This window comes from Onychostruthus taczanowskii, unplaced genomic scaffold, assembly GCF_017590055.1.
Source record: "Onychostruthus taczanowskii isolate IOZ18803 unplaced genomic scaffold, ASM1759005v1 scaffold104, whole genome shotgun sequence".
NCBI classification, from domain to species: domain Eukaryota; kingdom Metazoa; phylum Chordata; class Aves; order Passeriformes; family Passeridae; genus Onychostruthus; species Onychostruthus taczanowskii.
The window spans coordinates 1,506,324-1,520,914 of NW_024496968.1; the positions used below are offsets into that span (position 1 = coordinate 1,506,324).

A 14,591-nucleotide genomic window follows, 5' to 3' on the forward strand; every position below is an offset into this window, starting at 1 on the left:
GCTTCTTGGTGCAGTAGTCAGGAAATACAGCAGTGTGTGAGGGTTTTTTTTAAGTGAAAAAAAATAATTATTCTTCTCTTTCACATTTTTTCTGAAAGTATGACACTCAGTATTGGACTTCAGTTTCTTCTGTGTACATTCACAATTCCATTATTTCCCTTTGTTGAAAAATTATAAAAAAGGTTTTTGTGAAGAATAGTTTTAATTTGCATAAGCAAATCTGAAATTAGTGCAACTGAGGTAGTGTTGAGCGGCTCTGTTACACTGATCATAATGCAGTTCCCATGGAGCCTTTATACAAAGATTTGAAATGTTATTGTGGAGGCTGGTAGGTCTTTCCAATAATTAAGGTTGTCAAGCTGCTCTGCCTTATGGAGTCCTGCTTCCAAGTGCTTATAATCAAGTGCATGTGATGTAAAAAGTCACTTACTAGAATTAGTAGAATCTATTTCTGTGTTTTTTCCTTTCTTTTTTTTTTTTTTTTTTAATCAGTCTTAGATAATTTTTTTTTCATTTCATCCAGGAGGGATAAGATGTTTTTGAGCTCAAAGACAGGGAAGAAAACAAAGGCACATAATTAAGAAAATTGATGTAATTTTCTTGTGCACTTCTTGGTAACTTACAAAAAAACCCCAAAAACCCAAAATGAACAAACAAACAAAAAAACCCCCAAACCAAACCAAAAAACCCAAGAAAACGAATAAAAAAGGCAACAAACCTCTCCCTGGTTCAGCTTAGTAAAGAAATGTTCTCCTGAAAAAATGGAGCTTGATCATGACCAGGGAAGAGTGTTTAAATTTTCTTTGAGTATGTAGAAGTCTGATGACTTTGTCTATTTTACATAAGCTAGCACCTCCTGTGTGCTAATGAACTGTTTAAACTCCCTCTACAGTGAATAATTAAATACATGCCAACCTGGTGGGAGAAGATATTCCTTGCAATGCATTGCTCGAGGCAGGAATGAAGCCAGGCACTGTATTGACAGCTGAAAACTCAGTGTGTGTGTGCTGCTGGTGATCTCCTGTCATTTAAGATGTGGAGGAAGAAGCTGTGACAAAGTAGAAGGAACAAAAGGCAGGTGATGTATCAGTGACAGGAGTGGGACTGAATTGGGAAGGAGGGAAAATGAGTGGGACTTGATGAGTGGCTGAAAAGATTGTCAACTGAAGGCAAGCAGGTAGAAGGGACTATCCAAATTGTCTGGGATAAGAAGCTGGTGACAAGGGAAAAGTAGGCACCCACTGGTTGAAGTTGTGTTCAAAATTTAGGATAGAAAAACTGTGTGGTTTTGGCAGAGAAAACTGAGAGAAAAACCAGTAGAATGAGAATGGAAATGAAGGATGACAAGAGACATCTGTAGAGGAATGAGCTTTCTGGGGAGAACCCAACTGCTGGACAAAGATGCAGAGGAAGGCCAAGAAATGAAAAGGGTATTGAGGGTTAGGAGTTGTGAGATTCTGGAAAGAAGTCTGATGCTGGCTGATGCGGTGAGGAGGAGCTTGAGCAAGAAAAAAAAAAGCTAAGAGACCCTGCTTAGGCTTTGTAGGTCTAAGGAGAACCTTTTGAAGTAGGAGGAGGTCCTAATTCTGGGTGATAATGTGGCCTGTAGTTAAGTCAGGAAGCTGGTTTGGCTAAATGGAATGGAATTCGTAGATTCTAAGTTTGGGTTGGAAAGAGCCTGGAAGGTCATCTCGTTCCAACCTCCCTGCTGTGGGCAGGTTCACCTTCCACTAGAGCAGGTTGCTCAGGGCCCCATTCAACCTGGCCTTGAACATGTCCAGGGATGGGGCAGTCCCAGTCTCTCTGGACAACCTGTGCCTGTGCTTCACCACCCTCACAGAGAAGAATTTCTAGTGAGACTGGGGTAAAGATCTGGAAAGGAAAAGAGAGTGGTAGATGCCTGGAGCTATTACGCCAGATGATATCCAGGAAACCCATTGTACTAAGGCACAGCAGTTACGTGCAGTATGCTGATAATTCCTGTCATGATTTTTATAGTAATATAAGAAGGAAATGTCTGAAAAAGGCTTTTCAAGTTACCCACATGAACCACAGGTAGAGCGCTGTAATGGTGGAATTCTTTTTTGACCTTTTTTTTTCCAATTTAGGAAAACTGCATACAAGTGATAAAATAAAAATAATTTTCTTAAATTTTAAATAGTCACAGGCATTCAAAAATGCAAAAGTTTTGGTACTGGAGTATTTTTAGGACATCTCCTAAGTGTACAGTCACACTGGCTTTTTATGGAATGCTATTTTAGTGATGATAAAAGTTCAGTGGATGTGTCAGGGTTGTGTAGCAGGGAAGCTGTGGTATGAAGCAACTTTGAAGATGAAATTTCGTGCTGGGAATTGCATTTGGAGTATTGGTGCAATTATTTTCCTGAAGAATTAGATTCTGTACCGGACTGTGCTGTGGAGTTTGCTGAGTAGATGACCTTGTATACTAGGCTTTCTTTCAAGTGGTCACTACTCGTCCCTTACTGGGAATATTCTGTACCAGAGTTCTGTCTTTTGCATCTCCTTTTATTTGAGGTTGAAACCTCAGAGTTGCTCAATCCTGACAGCTGCAGCTGAGGTGAATGCAAGATGTGGCTTGCATTCACCTCAATAAACTACATATAATGCAGTCACCTCAACCTGGGCATCCTAGATTAATAAAAATTTTAGTTTAATCTCTGTACCTCCCTCTCCAATGGAAAATGGGTTATAATACTACTTTGGGGTTTTGAGAAAATGAAACCATTAACATTAGTTGTGTTTTGTGAAATACTGTAATTGGTGCAAGTGAAAAACCTATGAGGAAATTAATAATTCTCTTTTCAAAGCTTTGAAGAATTGACTATATTGAATAAAGCATGAGGCTGCAAATTGAAGATTGAGGGGAAAACAAAGCACTGAGCAGCTGTTGACAAAGTGAGCTCCGTTATCCTGTATATACAATGAGGCAGCACATGGGCAAAAAATAGTATCATGCCATTGATAGATGGAGACTGTAGTGGGATGTGCTCACTAGAAGCCATTCGTTTTCCATAGGGTACTTAGTTTGACATTTCCTAAGTTTTGATACTTGCTTCTGTAAAATTAATGCTTTGTTAATGAAAGCTCTGTGACTAATCATGCAAAATTATTGTTGTTTGGAAGCACGTAGCTGATGTGCTTCAGGCTTTTCATGATCCAGTGCAGAAGGAAAGCTCTTATGAAGAGGGGGAATGCAAACTACCCCCTTCTACCCTCTGTGGATACCTTATGCTTTTCCTGCCATGCATCTGCAATTACCCATGCTCAGCTGTGCTGCAGCAGAGTAGATGCTTTTCATTGTAATGGTAAATTTCTGAAAATCTGCGGGTTTTACCTTCTACTCTCCCTTTACCGCTGGTAAATTTATGATGAATGAAGGAGTTGGAATCGTTTAGGATATTGCTGTAATTTTCTGTCTTTATCAATGAAAAAACTCCCTTTTTTTTTTGGGTTTGTGGGCCAACTGCTTGAGCACTGTGGAAAAAAGTAAAGAAACCAGGATTTTTTTAGTACTTTAAACCCTTTGGAAATTTCCTGGGCTTTGCCTGCTTTGGATCAAAATTTAGATACTAATTTTTTGTTTAGCAGTGTATGTTTACCCATTCAAACTTTTTCAAAGCATTCATAGATGTTTCAATGAATATAAATATATTGCCACTATAAAACATGAGCACAAACCCCTAATTCTATAAAAACTTCACACAGATGCACTTATATGGTTGTGTTCAAGGGTTCCAGGACAAGGGAAGAGGTGAGAATCTTGACTCTGTGTTTCAGAAGGCTGATTTATTATATTATGATATTATATTATATTAAAATGCTATACTAAAACTATACTAAAAAGAATAGAGAGAAAGGATCAATCAGAAAGCTAGAAAGGAATAGAAAGGAATGAATAACAAAATCTTGTGACTGCTCGCAGCCTCGGCACAGGTGCCTGTCATTGGTCATCAAGTAAAAACAATTTCACCTGTTGGGTAAACAGTTCTCCAAAGCAGCAAAACATGGAGGAGAAGTTGAAGCTTCCCAGCTTCTCAGGAGAAAAGATCCTGGCAAAAGGATTTTTCATAAAATATGTCTGTGACACACTTATTACTTTTAGTTTTGTCCAATATCTCCCTTTCTTGTGAATAAATATTAGTATTTGTTTTGGCTGTTTCAGTATAAGTCTCTGTAACAATAATTTTTAAATGACTCAGGTAATCAATTTTAATAGAGATGACATGTCATAAGTAGGAAGTTAAAAACTAGTTTTGTTTCTAGAGACTGTGTTTAGTTTAATCTTTGAATTTTTACTGAAGTTTGCTAATTCATCAGGTGTTTCATGCAAATTTTTTCCCTCCTAATTAAAAAAAGAAAAAAAATTAAAAGGACTGTAGTTTGTTTTGTTTGGTTACTTTTTTGTTTTTCTTCAGTTACAGTTATGAGTACATTCTTGTGCACCTGTTGTGAGAATGGTGTCTGTTTAAGACTTGGAACATCTCAGAGGTTCTTGGGTCAGTTGAGGATAGGTGCCTAAATTGTTTGAAACTGCTTTTCTGTTGGGATCAGTGTAGTAATTTTAAGTCGGGAATCAAGGGCTGTCAGAGTGTCTGTGTATAGGAAAGGAAATATCTTCCATCTATCTCTGCACCAGCTGGTACTAAGAAATCTGAAGGAGTGTGGTTGATGCTGTGGTTGTGCAGTACTTAAGCATTCTGAGAGATGCAATGCTTTATACATAGTTTTCGAAATCTACCAGTAAATAATGTTTTGGGGTTTTTTTAGCTATTGCAATTTCAAATGGTCTGAGATTGGAGGCAGAGTTATCAAACTGCAGATAAAAATAGATATTGCTAGATGAACTGTCAATATTGGCACACCTTAGCCAAGAGGAAGGCTGAAGCAGAAGTTTTCCATTCTTTATATTTTTGTCTTTTCACATATGCATGTTTTGGAGAAGAGAAACCTTCATGCAGACTATGAAATTTAAAAGCTCTAGTTATTCAGAGCTCTTGTAAAAAGTGCAGCTATTCTGCAGCAATCACTACTAAAAGGTTCTTGTGGAAATTACCATCTGATCCCCAAGCTCTTCAGTGAATTTAAATACACTGTGTTCTTTTTGAAGACCTAGGGACAGAGTTATGAGTGTATTACTTTGCTGCAGAGCAGTACAGAGTTTACAATATGTTATTAAATTCAGTTGGGAGACCTGCAGTATTCTGAAAGATGAGTCTTGAAGTTTATCTTTGAGATAAACTGCCTGTGGACTATAGTGTTAACCCATATTCATAAGATATGGTCTTTAAATCTGAAAAGTGATGAAAAGCCTATTGCAGGTTAAGTGCTGGTTTAGGAGATTATCAGTCTATCAGCAGGGAAGACACATCCAGCTCTTTGCTTGAACCAGTGCAGAAAATATATTATTTTCCTGTAGTGGGGAAGACCCATATGAAGATTAGACTGGACAGCAGGATTCCTGAATCCAACATATTTCTGCTTTTCAAATGTTACTATATACCCAAAAGATGTGCTATGCTACGTGCTGATGGTAGCCTTCCACTTCTGCCATATGCACTGATATGCCAGGTATCAAATATCTGTGCAGCATGTATGGAAGCTGTTCAGCACCAGTCTGAGTGTTATGTCTATGTCCTGGACATCGTGTTACAAAACTAGTTTCATTTTGACAGCTTTATTGTGCTGAAAGTACAAAACCAAGCAGGTAAACTCCAGTCAGTTACTGACAGACAGCAGATTGCTTTAAAACAACATTGAGATTTTTAGAAGCTAGCACTAAAAACTTAGGCAATGCCAGGATAAATGCTGTCATCTCTAGTCTTTTGGGATTTTTTCAATACATTTGACATAACTGAATTCTTGGATATCCCTTAACAATGTATTTCTTTACATGGTAAAAGCTTTCTTTTGCCATTTTCTATGAATGGTTCCAGGGAGTGAACACCATAGTTTATGGAATTGTAAATAGTAGGACCTCTGCTGTCAATTGTAAATTTAAGGATGCTGCAGGGGATCTAGGGAAGTGAGGATAAGAAGGGAATTGCAGAATATACTCTGCTTTGTAAGTCATATGTTGTATCATTTGAACTATATTTTTTAAAATTATAATTCACTGGTGATTCACCTTGAGACAGCTGGATTAGAGTCGGAACTGGAATCCAGTAGGTGGATAAAAAGTACAAATAATCTAAAGAGAGATGTCAGCAATGTATTTTTTGTTCAGTGTCCTCTCTATAAAAATGTAACACTTATTCAATTGATACTACTATGTGCGAAAGTAAGTTGGTTAACATGTACAGAACACACAGAAGTGCTCTGTTGATAGCAGATCTAGACAACAGAGGAGCTCTCCTCTTTTGTCTATTCTGAAATGAAGTGTTTTCCTTGAAAATTAATATTCCTGCTTTGGTTGAATTGCTTGTTGCCACTCACTGGAACTATGTGGTGATATTAGAAGAGCCCTAACAAAATGAAGGCCCACAGGGCAAAAGCAGAGCTGGAGCTGTGCTGCAGATCCTGATCTCCCATCATGGCCTGCCATTCACTAAGTTATATAACTGCAGTAAGTGAAGAATAAAAGGCAAAGAACTTGTTTGTTCATTCATGTTCTCCATGATGCACTGCATGGCACTGGTGCAGTGCAAATGTGGATTTTGTGAGAACTCTTACTTTGTAGGGCATTACTTGTCATGGGACCCTTCTAAATGAGCGGATATGCTATTTCTTGTACTTCTGTACAGTCAGAAGGTGTGCAGTCAGGAAGACAGAAGTCTTCCCATGTCATGAGAATCTACCCTCATCTGACTTCCACTGACATTTTTGTCTTTTGTGTCATTAATTAGCTTACCCAGAATTTGTTAATGTTGGTCCCAGCATTTGGAAACAGAGGACAATACTGCTCTATAAACAGAGCATTACTTTATTCTTTCCAGTAGAATAAAGTAAAATTCTGAAGAAAGCATTTAAATATTACTGCACTTAAAAATTAGTACCTGGTAAGATAAACAGTATGCTTCAAAACAGCTGCTTATTCACAGAACGCTTGGTTCCATAATCTTCTGTAGGGTTATGTTGTTTGGCATTGACAGTAGAATTGGCTGAAGGTGTGGGAGGGACAAACATGGGTGCAATACAAGATGCTTTGAGATAAGAATTTTTGAGACCGTGTCAATGAACTAACAGGAACTCATACACACACAATTTCTGAGAAAAGACAGCACCTGTTGCACTTATGACAAAGACCTACAATGTTGGCAGAAGGTAGGGAGTAACCCAGCCAAAAAGTATCCACTGAATGCATAAGTAGAAGGTCATCCTTCAGAAGAAAGATGGTTTCAGTTTTGCTTGAATCTTGAGAACCTTGTTCAAGATAGATTTTTGTCAACTCTCTTAAATGGCTTACACAGTCAATAGTTTGTTTACATAATTTCTTTTACCTAATGGGAGTTTTAAGAAGCCAGTGACCTGCAAAAAAAAAAAAAAAAAAATTCAAGTGGTGAGTTACGCTTGAAGTGCAAATTAGGGCGATATCCCAATATTCAAACCTCATGGAAATTCCCACTGTATGTAGAAGGAAGAATACTAGTGTAAGAACCCCACAGCATTTAACAATTAGTTCTTCAGAGTGTTCAGTCAGTCTATGATACCAGGCAGCTGACTGTGTTCTGTACCGTTCCTATCTAGTTTTTTTGAGGCAAATATACTTTATAATTCTAGCTTTACTTCTAATGTCCCTTGAAGAGTACCCAGGTCGAACCTTGTGTTTCCTTATAGAGTCAATGGGAACAATTAATGTTTGAGAGAAACAAGAGAATGTTTGGTTCTATTATTGTATACTATAATGAGATTTTCAACTAACCTCAAATAAAAGCCTTCCTCTTTCCTGGTTCTAGCATCTCTCCTATGGCAATGGTAGCTTGCATGTTGATGCAGCCTTCCAGCAGACGCTCTGGAGTGTAGCACCAATCAGTTCAGGAAGTGAAGTTGCCCAAGGTAAGGCTGACTCAACTTTAATTATTGAAACACTGAGAGTAAATGAAATCAAAAAACCAAGAGAGTAAAAAATCAAATTATTATGCCAAGTGTGGGAGTGTTTTTCTCACTATGTAAATATTGAATACAATAAATAAATAAACACACAACTGTTCTGAAACAGAGGGAAGGTTATACTGAAAGTAACACTGATAGTTTTCTATGTATTTTTGCTGAATACTAAACAGCTCATTCAAATCTCATTTTGCTGAAAATATGATAACATTCCTAATATGTTTTTTGAAATGGATTTTGGTCCTGGTTTAAGATATTATCTCAAATTATTCTGATGTATGCAGTCATGGTTACATGTTTCTGAGACTGAGTAAAAAATGGGCAAGAGGCTTGGAAGCAGGATGTGAGATCCTAAGAGTGAAGATGGGAAGTAGTTTTATGGGTAACATATGGTTGGAAAGAAAAACAAGAGGAGGGTAAAGACAGAAAGAGAACAGTTTTCCAGAACTATTTATTTTATTTAAAAATTACAAAGGAGTTTTAATGTAATTTCTAACATTGAAAGGACAAGGATCCCTGAATTTATGCCATACTGGTTCCACAGAGAAGAACAACGTTTTTCTGAAAAGTCTGTCACAATGTAAAGCCTAATGATTTCTACTTTCCTGCAGACCAGCTGTTTTGAGTGGGTGTTGTAGTAGAATCTAAAGAAGGTTAAAGCTGCAGGTCATTTCATTTTGTGTGATTTTTGGATACTGTTTTTTAAAGAGGCAATACACTGAAATTTCACATCAATTCTTTTTATCTGGTTTATTTTAAAACTTAATCATGGAATGTTCTTGCAACTTTGCTAATTAAGATATTAGGGAGACCATTGCCATCATCTATTTTTATACAGCCATTTTTACACATGAGAACCCTTCTGCACATACAGATTCTCTGCCATGGTTTATAGCACAAACCATTATTAAAAAATGATTGCTTGGCAGTATCCTAAACTTTATGTAGAAAACCTTTCTGTTAATGAGAAGAGAAGACCTTTTCCTTTTGCTCCTTCCTATTAATTCCATTCTCCTTGTCCTCCCACTGCTGGCAGCACTGGTGTGTCACTCTCGCTAATAATCCCAGCATGGTTTATATGCTGAGACCCAGATTTGTGCTATGCCACATCTCTGCCTGGTAAGCCTCACTACTGAGACCTGCCTGTCTCTTTGAGAAGCAGAAATCCACAATGACATAGTGTCGTATTGTGTACTCATACTCCCAGGAATTAATGGGAAAACGATGTAATACAGTTTTTGTAGCTGTGCATTTATCTGTGTATGTGCCTGCTCTTTGTTGCTATGCTTTTCCACTTCCACTTTGCTCAAATACAGACATTATCTTTAAGCTAAGGATGTTTTCTAGAGAAGTTCAGCTGGCTAGTGTCAGAAAGGATTAGACCTAAGGCCTTATTCTTGAAAAAGTGGCAACTGTTCCTGTAATCAAGGTAGTCCTGTGGTGAAGGAAGAGTAAATCTCACACAAAGTGTGTAAGGCCTTATTTCTATGTCCTCTGTAAAACAGTAGCAAAGCCAGAGAAAATTACCTCAAAAAGGAAGAAGGAAATAAACCTATTTTTGTTAGTATCTGTAAAATGCTTTGTCATATTCATAATTAAAATATTAATGTGTAGGAATAACTCCTTTACAATACCCTCTCTTAATCAAAAATTCCCATTAAAATAGATTAATAAATTAAACTATTTAGTTAAATTAAATTATTTTGAAGTGAAAATAACGGCTAATTAGTCTGTAAGATGAACTAGGATGTTGGAGGTTGTTAAAAGAAAATTTGGTTTTACATGCATTTCTGTAAAATTGGCTTATGCAGAAATCAGTTTATTGTTTAAGTCAAAACAGAGCTTTAGAGTTAAATCAATTAATTCTGCTAATTTTGTATGATGAAGTAGATGGGGGTCACTTTAAAGACAGAACCTAAATTATAGAATTATATGGACACAGGTCCATGTAAAAAGTAATGAGTGTAACAACAGTTACCTGGGCATACCCTGCTGTGTCAAAATCATGAATTTAAAAAGTCAGTGCTAAAATTTGCCATATAAATTGCAATTTTATACTGATCTCAAAGGTTTAAAAATTATATCCTGAAATATTACCTGATATACTCAGGAAAAAGATTTAATGTAGTTTCAAAATAAATTCTTGAAAGGTGTGCAGTGTTACTGAAGAGTCTTCAACACCATTACCCTATAAAGATCTGTCTTAGTTCGCAGCATTACTTATTAGTATAGACATTGCTTCAAAATATAATTCCAGGTATAACTTTTTAAAAATCTTGTTGCTGTAACACTGGAGCCGAAGATTTATGTAATGGCATCCCACTCAAGTGAGAATTTGATATTGTTTTTAGCAAGAAGGGAAGGAAGGAAAGAAATTTACATTTAGCTTGTCAGACAGAAAAGCATGGAATTGTGCTTAAAATCTACTAAGTTTTAGTATTCTTCAGTTGCTGATTATTGTACAACAATTGTAGGATAATATAAAATTATATTTCTTTTTGCATTAGAGATGTGACATTAAAAAGGCTGAAAAAATGTTTATTTTGTTAACTTCTTTACTGATTAGAATTATGGCCTGATTTTCAGCAGCTTCTGGCTGCTAATTCCTGGGACTTCAAATATTGTGATGATGCTGTGTGTATGGTCTGTGCCTTAGTTTGTGAACACACACACACTGTACACTGTGACCCTTTGGAGTCCAAATAAATAATGATTATTGGTTTTGGACTTTGTGTCAAGTAGAATTTAGAGTGGACATTCCCAGAAGTTTTTCTCACAGAAAACTTCCAAATACTCTAAAAAGAGCTTTAAAAATAATGAACTAATTAATCAGGTTTTGTTTTTGTATTTTAACTAGAATTCTTAACTTAAATAAAATGAAAAGTGGGTAGATAAGATGGAAGAGTTTCCTGCTTTTTCTCTTGTAATCTGGGAGAGGAGTACTTGATTCCTTGTTTTGGTTGACTAAGTCTTTTTCTGAGTTGTGGTAACTATGTAGGATCCCCTGCTTGTGGCTTCTCTTTATCCTGATCCATCCTTCCCAAGCTGCTGACTTGGACCTTTGCTTACTTGGCAATGTTCAACTGGCTCCACAGAGTATGAGATATCTTCCCCTTCTGACTCTTCTTTCTAAAGTAATATAAAATTTCAAACAGAAAAAAGTGAAATCAACCTCATAGTATTTATTACAGATTGAACTATGAAGTACATGTTGCTGTGTTTAGAGAAATGAACTCGATTTTCTCCCTTTATTCAAGGATACCTGATAGGAGGGGATGTTCTGAGGTTATTGCATGGTCACATGGATGAATGTTTGACAGTGCCTTCGGGTGAACATGGAGAAGAACAAAGAAGGTAGGTTTCCAGCTTATAACAGAATCATGTAATGAATGTTGCTGAATTAAGTATCAGTCATATTACAGATGTTTGAAAGATGTTGTGATGATATTTATTACTCATAAGAATGAGAATTGTTGAGATAAACTTTGGATATGAACCTTTTGTATTTTCTTTTCCGTATTGTTCAAGTCTGATTTCACTTACCAGATGTAAAAGTAGTGATTTTTCTGATAACTTATTGTCATTTTTCCTAATTTAAAAGCACTGTGAATTAAATATCTTGTCTTTTTCATCACTGTTTGTTTTTTTTCTCTGTAATTACAAAAAATTCCTCAGGACAGGGTATGTAAGAATACTGCCCAATCTTTAAAGGCAGCTAGTCTGGGATTTGGGCTTAATCTTGGATCTACCTGTCATGGCAGTCTAGAATTTAAATTATGGTTATTTTCGTGACTGAAGGAATCCTGGAATGGAAGTAGTGATAACAACCTGGTCTGTGTCTCTCTCTGTTAACTAAAAAATTGAAATAGTGAGAAGACTGACACAGTGAGTGTTATGTCTCAGTGGAGTGATTGCATTAGTCCTCTTTATTTGTTCTAATAACATATGCACTAAGTTTTTTTTTTTTGATAGGGCAGTGTGGCATAATTTATTTCTACCTTCAGGGTAAATGTTGCTAAATGTTACTAAATGGTATTTTAGAATAGTTTTTTATTGCAGCATATTGGGTTGCTTCATTTCCATGACAGAGGAAGAACTATTCATTAACTCACTCATCAAAATGAGTTTTCTTGGTTTGCAAATAGAGATATGTTTTTTTTTTTTTAATTTATTATAATTTTTAAAGATAAGGACAAGACTCTGGAAGCTCTCATCACAAAATTCTTTTATAAGTTTTTAAATGTTAATGAGAAAAACCTCAGTTTTCTTGTAGAGCTGGTGACCAACTCTTCATGGATATTTCTTATTTCAGATAAGGGAATAGTTTTTGAATGCAGAAGATAGTTTGTAATGCTGATACTTAAAATGTGATCTGTTCAGGTTTTAATTTTAGTTACCATGTGAGAGTCATTACCCCTTGATCACTGCTATTATTATCCTCAGCCTGAAACTGAGGAAAACTTAAGGTGATAAATAAATAGGATGCTATAGTGTTTGTTCTTGCATCAATCTAAATCCTGCAAAATTCCTTTAAAAAATGTACTTGCAGTGTAACTTCAGATTTATGGGGTGATCAAACACTTCAGTAATGAACTTCAGTGCTTAAGAAGACACTAAAAATCTGTCTCTTGTCAAAAAGTCTGACATTATATGTAAAATACAATAATGGAATGTGAAGTTGCAAATTAAGAAAAAATTTATTTTCTCTACTTGTGTATTCACATGAGGCGTCTTTCTGTCCTATAACAGGAGAAGAATATGGTTAATTTCTTAATCTGCAGACCAATGCCTATAAACAAATTGGAAAATTGTATTTCTTTCTGCAGTGTCTGCAATGTTCTGTATTTCTTTATCCCTTTCCCGTATCTGTCTAAAACCCCCAAAGAAGCAGAGGTGTTAGGCAGCAAATAGGACATATGTCTTTGCCTTTATTTTTCCTCATTGCAATACTGAGAAATATTGCTTCTATGTGCTTCTTAAAAACAGATTTGATCTTCTGAAATGTACTGTTTTTCAGGATCTTTCTTTTATAAACAAGCAAAATAAAATTAAGTTTGTTTGTTTTCCATAGTCTCATTTCTGCAATTTTTCTATTTTTCTGAAATATTTAAAAGTATTTTTTACTAAAAAACCTAGAATATAATCTATGATTACTTTTAATTATATGGAGTTACTCTGTGAACCATATTTTCTCCTCTTGAATTATTAGCAAGTCTAGTTATTGCTTAAAACGTCTGTACTTCTAGCTCTAATTAAGACTGTTGCCTATTCAAAATAATTTGTGGCTCCTTTCAGTTTTCAATATGTGTGCATACATTTTGATGGTTGTGATTCAACATCTGGCAGAATTATGTAAATATATGTGTAATTTGGCAGGTAGGAAATTTTAAGACAAATTATTTTGTCTTTCATTTCAGTTTCAGTTCTGTAACTTTTGCACATGAGGCTTACAAAGTTCTGCTATATTTGAAGTACAATAATTCCATATCATCCTGTCATTGACTCTTTAAGTAGTCTGTTTGATTGCTGTTTGATCACAGATTACTGTGATTGTGTTTGGTTTGTTTTGTTCCGGCATACACCTGGAGAGCAGGTCTGCTCTGCAGAATGACAGCCTAAAGGAGCACTGAGAAGTACCATCCCTGTTATGACTCACTAATTCCTCTACCTCATTTTTATTTTTCTGCAGAGGCTTCCTCTTTATGCCTTTTAAAATAAATAAAAGATCAGACAATCCTAAAATAACAGTTTTATTCTATAATGTCACCTGGTATCTATTTCAGGGAATAAATAAATAGTTTAGACATGAAGTATCCTCCTAGGCAATGTCCAAAAATAACAGTAGTTCTACTCTATTCTTAGAACATTTATACAATTGCATAAGTTTTAGGTATAAAAATGTCTCAAAGAGTACCAAGAGTTCAAATTAAAGCACACATTTTCAAGATGTTTATGCTCTTGTACATGTCAGAGTTGATGCTCTCACTTAGTGCAGTGGAGACCTATGAAGAGTGACAGTGCAGATACTGTCTTCATGATTACAGTACCTCGCAAAGCTTACTCTGAGTCAAGGTCATCCAAATCTACACTGGAAGAGGCCTAGTACAGTGGCAGAAGGAGTCATGTAAAAGGCTTATACAATAATTTTCTGCATCTCAGGTTTTTTTCTGAGTCTGTGCTGTGTTTCCTTGCTTAATTGTTGTGCTTGTGTGTCCCTCCATGTGGACCTTAGATTGTGGTACTGTGATCCCTAAAAGATAGGATGGACTCATTGTGTTATGGAAGAGGGACTTTGCTGTTTTGTCAGAAACGTAACTTTTCCTTAGGAAGCAGGTTCGAGTAGATGCTCCATGAAGTTGTTAGATTAAGTTTGCTTTGCAATCAAAAAACATTTTAATTGGAAGCAGTAGAAATGGAGACATTTGTGGTAATATAATGGTTTACTTGATATTACAGTAGAGGAATACAGTGGTATTATTTCTAAAATGCCACAGGCAGGGCGAAAGACACCCTGGGAGTTTTTC

At 36.0% G+C, this 14,591-nt stretch overlaps 1 protein-coding gene across 1 annotated transcript in view; it reads left to right on the forward strand.

The window, feature by feature from the left end:
• The window catches only part of RYR2 (ryanodine receptor 2), a 381,210-nt gene that overhangs the window by 159,067 nt on the left and 207,552 nt on the right, over positions 1-14,591 (forward strand). The window contains exons 8-9 of the mRNA XM_041413766.1: positions 7,914-8,013; positions 11,325-11,421. Coding sequence (XP_041269700.1) covers positions 7,914-8,013; positions 11,325-11,421 — 197 coding nt within the window. The remainder of the gene's footprint in view (positions 1-7,913; positions 8,014-11,324; positions 11,422-14,591) is intronic.